Below are 5,000 nucleotides of genomic sequence, written 5' to 3'. Positions count from 1 at the left end.
GTTATCCAATTCTGAACTGATAATCAACAGTAGTGTTGCCAAAGATGTTTTGCACAACATCATACAATTGTATATCAAAGTGCGTTCATTTTCTTTTGCAAAAGATATTATCCAGAAACATAAGATTAGATTGAAACAAATGAAATCAAAAGCACTTCGTAGGGACATAAGCAGAGCCTCCCATGAGTATGACCAACAAAGGCAAAGCTAAATTGTGAAAATCACCATGCAATAAACAGTTTTATTTATTGTGACGCCTTGACCAAATCATGTCCATATTTGTTTGTTGTAATAAGTTACTGTTGCATTTGTTGTTAAATAATGTTAACACAAGTTTGCTTATACTTCAAAACAATAACTGACTAAAAATAAAAATTATTTACATTGATATGTGCAAGTTGAAATATTTGCATAGAAAAATACCAGTAGCTGGTCAATCAGCATACATGTCACAATGTATATTTAAAATATTAGGGACGAAGCCCATTTTAAACTGGGGGGCTTGAAAACGAGAGCCGCGTGTGAGAGTTTGTAGGGAGGTCTGGTACCTCATACTAAAACAAAATAAATGTCATCCTTGCGAAAAAGTGGCCGGGGAGGGGGGGGGGGGGGCGGGGATGCTGCTACACTACTGTCTACCAAGCTGCTTACACTCATATGTACAAGTTGAAATATTTACATAGAAAAAATACATGTTGAAATATTTACATAGAAAAAATACATGTCTATATATTAAACAATGAAACATCATCCTTGTGAAAAAGTGGGGGTGGGGACTAAAAGCCCCCCCTCCTCCCCGCACTGTCCGTAAAATAAAATAAATTTGACTTATGTATAAGTTAATCATTGTTTCTTCCTCTTTGGCACTGAGTCATTTGAAACATTGACCCATGATCTGTGTCTGTCTTTCCTCCCACGCGTGTTCCCAGACTGACAGGAGACAGCACGTTGTACTCTGATGGTGTTGTTGTTGTAGCTAAACGTCTTCATGTCAGGGTTGTCATTTCTTCTTCCAAGCTTTCTTTGGTTTCCAAAGTATTCTTCTAAAGGATCTTGGCAGAACCTCTCAGTTAAGACATACTCCACACCTTCATTCAGAAGAAACTTTGTTGCCTTTACGACTGAATAGGCTGAGATCTGCAGGCCTTCATAAGTCTGCGAGGATAAGAACATCCTGCTCGAGGCATTCTGAGTGAAATTACCAGGGCGTTGGGCGATGCTGTCCTTCCAGTCCCTCAGATAACCAAGGAAATCATTTGTCAACCAAAGAAATCTTGGATCATCCACTGATCTATATGGTGCAAGAAATGGTTTCCCCTTCCTTTGATGCTCAGTTGTGCTGCGCACATTGAGACAATCAAAATAAGAATCCACCATTTCACACAGCTTTGATGTACCTGTTGCATCTGCAGGACCAATTGACTTTAACACAGCTGCCACAGTAGAACTCAGTACCTGGGCTGCCAGACTTACACGCATAGTTGAATAGGAATTCAGCTTAATGTGATCATAAGTTAATCTAGGCATCAACTTCAAACCATTCTCAACATCTTGGTAAAACAGCTGAACTATATGTTGCCACAGCACATAATGCCCGTCATTCCACATGTACCTAAGCAGAAATTGTTTCACATATTTTAATATACAGTATGACAGTGCTCATATATAATACTGGGGTCAGTTGTACGAAGTGGATAGTTATTCAGTATTTAAAAAGTTGTATAGATTTCATCTGCTGGTGGCCAAGAGTGAGGGCAAAGCAAGTTCTCGAAGGGCTTCTTAAGTGAGATTAACTCATTGAATGGATACAAGAGCAATTTCAAGGTTCACTTTTTTAATTATAAATAGAACTATGGCATGGCATGTGTTTGGAAACAAAAACTAATGGGAACAGCAGAGAACAAACATGTTTTGAGGAAACATGTTTCAAATAAACATGCTAATTTTTTAACATGTTTCAGTGCTAGGGTGAAAACAGTATAATACACCTTGTAGTATTCTTTAAATAATTTTTACTCTTGTGTATTTGACTGTCACACTAATAGATTAGTAGAACCACTTTAATAATAAAAAAAAAAAAAAAAAAAAAAACCAGCAAGAGTGATTGCAATAACGCTGTGAAATAGAAATTGAATGTTAGTGGGTAATGCTAACAGTAGTTTACTAAACGAAAAAGGAACAAATATAAATATTGTCAACCAGTATCTATTAGTTTAGTATTGTGAACGTTTATTGCAATCACACTAGGAATTCCAAGTTATTCCAAGACATGCAAATTATGCTTTATCCAAGACCTTGGGATTTCTGGGAATATTTGGGAATAGTGGAAGTATGACTGGGAATTATTGGGAATTCCTAGGAACTCCTATTATTTCCCAGACTGTTTTAAAAAAACAATGTGTTTGGAATATCTAGGAATTTTTGGGAATAGCTAAAACACATGAAATATTGTTGGAAATTTCTATAAATTTCCCAAAATGTCAAAATTAAAGATGAACTCAGTGCATGAATCAGTTTCTGTGAATTAGTAGAAATCAACAGGATCATTTCTCTGGAGTTCCATACCTTTTTATTGTTGTCGAGCTCCAAGGTAATTATTTCCAAACAAATGTACATTAATTGCAGTTTAAGTCTGACAACTCAAAATAAAACTACAGCACTGATAACATTGCTTTTTAGATCCAACATAATTTGTTAGTGTATATGTGCCCGTATGGACCCTTAAATCAAACACCCAGAGTTTAACTGATAGAAAAATGGATGCTCTTAGATTTGATAAATAGATTAAGCAAAAAATTCTGTCACCATAAATGAATATATATTATTTACAATTTCAATAAAACCAAAAGTATATATATACATGTATATATTTAATATAATTGTAGATTCACCCACATACCCATCACAGCCCACTGTTGAACAATTTTTGACTTGATCCTTTGACATTAGGAAAAAGAGGAAGACATCTCTCACAGAGGTCATAAACGAAAAGCTCACAGTTTCCACACACTTGCTGTACATTTGTAAAACTGTACTGTGACATTCTCTGGACAAATTACTGGTAGTTTCATTAAAACAAGGATATCTTTAGCAGCCTCTCATTGTCATACAATGTCTTGAAATTAAGGCCAGAATAGCCATACAGGCATATTCTTTGGCAGAAAATGTTTTTTTCTTGGGAACCATTAGTTTCACTTTCACCAGGGGAGTCCAGTGAATGGCCATCAGTGTCAGAGTTCTCAATTTCTTCAGAGGAGTCAGAACTAGAAACTTCAACATCATTATCTGAATCACTGTCTGTGGACAAATCTGAGTTGTTGTGTATTACATCAGTTGGTATTTCTGTAGTCTTTTCAGGTATAGGCAACTCAATTTCATCAAATGCTTCTGTGAAGCTTCAATTCTTGCATAAAGGTTCACTCCATAATCCATCAAAGTCATCCACAACATTTTTGCCAACAGCCATCTCACTCAGGTGAGCCGAAAACTCTGAGGTGTTCTGTTCATGGTGCTGGAAATGATCTCCAGGAAAAAGGGATGCAAGAGAGGGAGATGACGTCAACTGGCCTGTGAAGATTGCTTTAAGCGATTTATGTGGTTGAATCTTGTAAATTTTGGTATGGGTATAGTGGGATCATCAATATGTTTCTTGTATTTCCTTGTCCTCATGGTCACTTTAATTCATGACACAACAAAATCAAAAGAATCAAAAAGATTATGAGTCAGTGGGAAACAAATAAATAACTGACATAAAATAAATGACAATGCAAATAAAAAAAAACCTACATCTTGATGTATTGAAAAGACTATAGATCTCATATCATGTTAATCCTTATAAATGATTCAAAGGAAAAAATGACAAGCATTGCAAATTTATACTTGCTGCATTGTGCTGACTGGGTGTTGAAACACGTGAGCTCTAAAAATAGATTTGGTGGACTAATACAACAAGCTTAAGATTATTTCGCAGAATTTATCTCGTTTCCTCAGGTCGATCTGAAACCTTTTAGGTGAATTTCGGCTTTTGGGGTTTTTAAAGAGCACACAATGCATTGCTTAGTTTGATTTATTTACAATTATAGCTTATCATAACAGAAAATCCCTATAAAATTGGATTCCTTACCGTAGCAGTGAACTTGATTTAAGTGCCTCACGATCCTTTGTTATCTTGACAACCGTCGGGAACAGATCAACCAGTTAAAGTACGTTCCATTTTCCTCCTTGATTTCTTCGTAAAAAGTTTGCGTAGTTTTTTCCTTTTGAAGCGAGACCCATCTTTCAAAAAGCCACCAAAACAGCATGGAAAGGGAAACAGACTTACCATCGAAAGCGACTGGTCCTGCAACCTCGTTGCCAGTCTCTCTCTCCTTCTTCTCCAGTTTCCATTCTCTCTTCAACTGATCAACTGAACCAATCACAGCACGCGAATTTTCACGTGACTATCCTCGTGACTGAACATGACAAAGATCGCTTTATTGATCGCTCGTGCATTTTAGTAGATCTCACTTCCAAAATTATATCAAAATGGGTTTTGCTGCGGTCCTGTGACCAGAAGAAAACAGCGTGAGTGTCATTAACGAGAAACAAGTTATTCTTGGCGAAGATTTGGAGCCAAAAGAAAGTCTTACTGTGGATGGTTCAACGGGGAAAAATTCAAAGGGCAGATTAGCCGTGTACAAAATTATTTGGTGAGTAATCGAATTCAAGTAACGTTATATTATAAAAAGTAAATTCTTGTATTTAGACAAAAGCTTTTGAATGAACTTTATCATCACGAATCATACACAAGTGGGTCACTCAGTCATGGCATGAAATGAATTCTGGCTAAGGCAAAGTTGAAACAATTTAGGTTGCCCAGAGTGCGTGCCTAAACAATTTGATTTGCGAATAACAAGTCGTTTCTCTCGCCTCACTTGTTCAAACGAAATAAATACAGCAGTTCTCTCTGATCCCAGTCAAAGTTCTTGACAAAAACTCCAACGAGGCAGCCACAGTGTGCA

The 5,000-nt window shown here is 36.6% G+C and overlaps 1 protein-coding gene and 1 long non-coding RNA gene across 2 annotated transcripts in view; both read left to right on the top strand.

Annotated features, from left to right (window-relative positions):
- Positions 1–390, top strand: part of LOC149104468 (uncharacterized) — a 1,643-nt gene extending 1,253 nt beyond the window's left edge. Inside the window, exon 2 of the mRNA XM_089298989.1 lies at positions 1–390. This exon is cut by the window's left edge and continues 842 nt beyond it. Within this exon, the coding sequence (XP_089155115.1) occupies positions 1–211 (211 nt within the window). The 3' untranslated portion in view covers positions 212–390.
- Positions 391–4,462: 4,072 nt separating this feature from the next.
- LOC149104467 (uncharacterized) overlaps positions 4,463–5,000 on the top strand; it is a 1,347-nt gene continuing 809 nt past the window's right edge. Inside the window, exon 1 of the long non-coding RNA XR_016210119.1 lies at positions 4,463–4,688. This is a non-coding gene — a long non-coding RNA (uncharacterized LOC149104467). The remainder of the gene's footprint in view (positions 4,689–5,000) is intronic.

The sequence above is a fragment of the Orbicella faveolata genome, unplaced genomic scaffold, assembly GCF_042242905.1.
Source record: "Orbicella faveolata isolate gen_17 unplaced genomic scaffold, um_ofav_v1 contig_34, whole genome shotgun sequence".
NCBI classification, from domain to species: domain Eukaryota; kingdom Metazoa; phylum Cnidaria; class Anthozoa; order Scleractinia; family Merulinidae; genus Orbicella; species Orbicella faveolata.
Note: the sequence above shows the minus strand (reverse complement) of the source record. Positions and strands in the feature narration are given on the sequence as shown.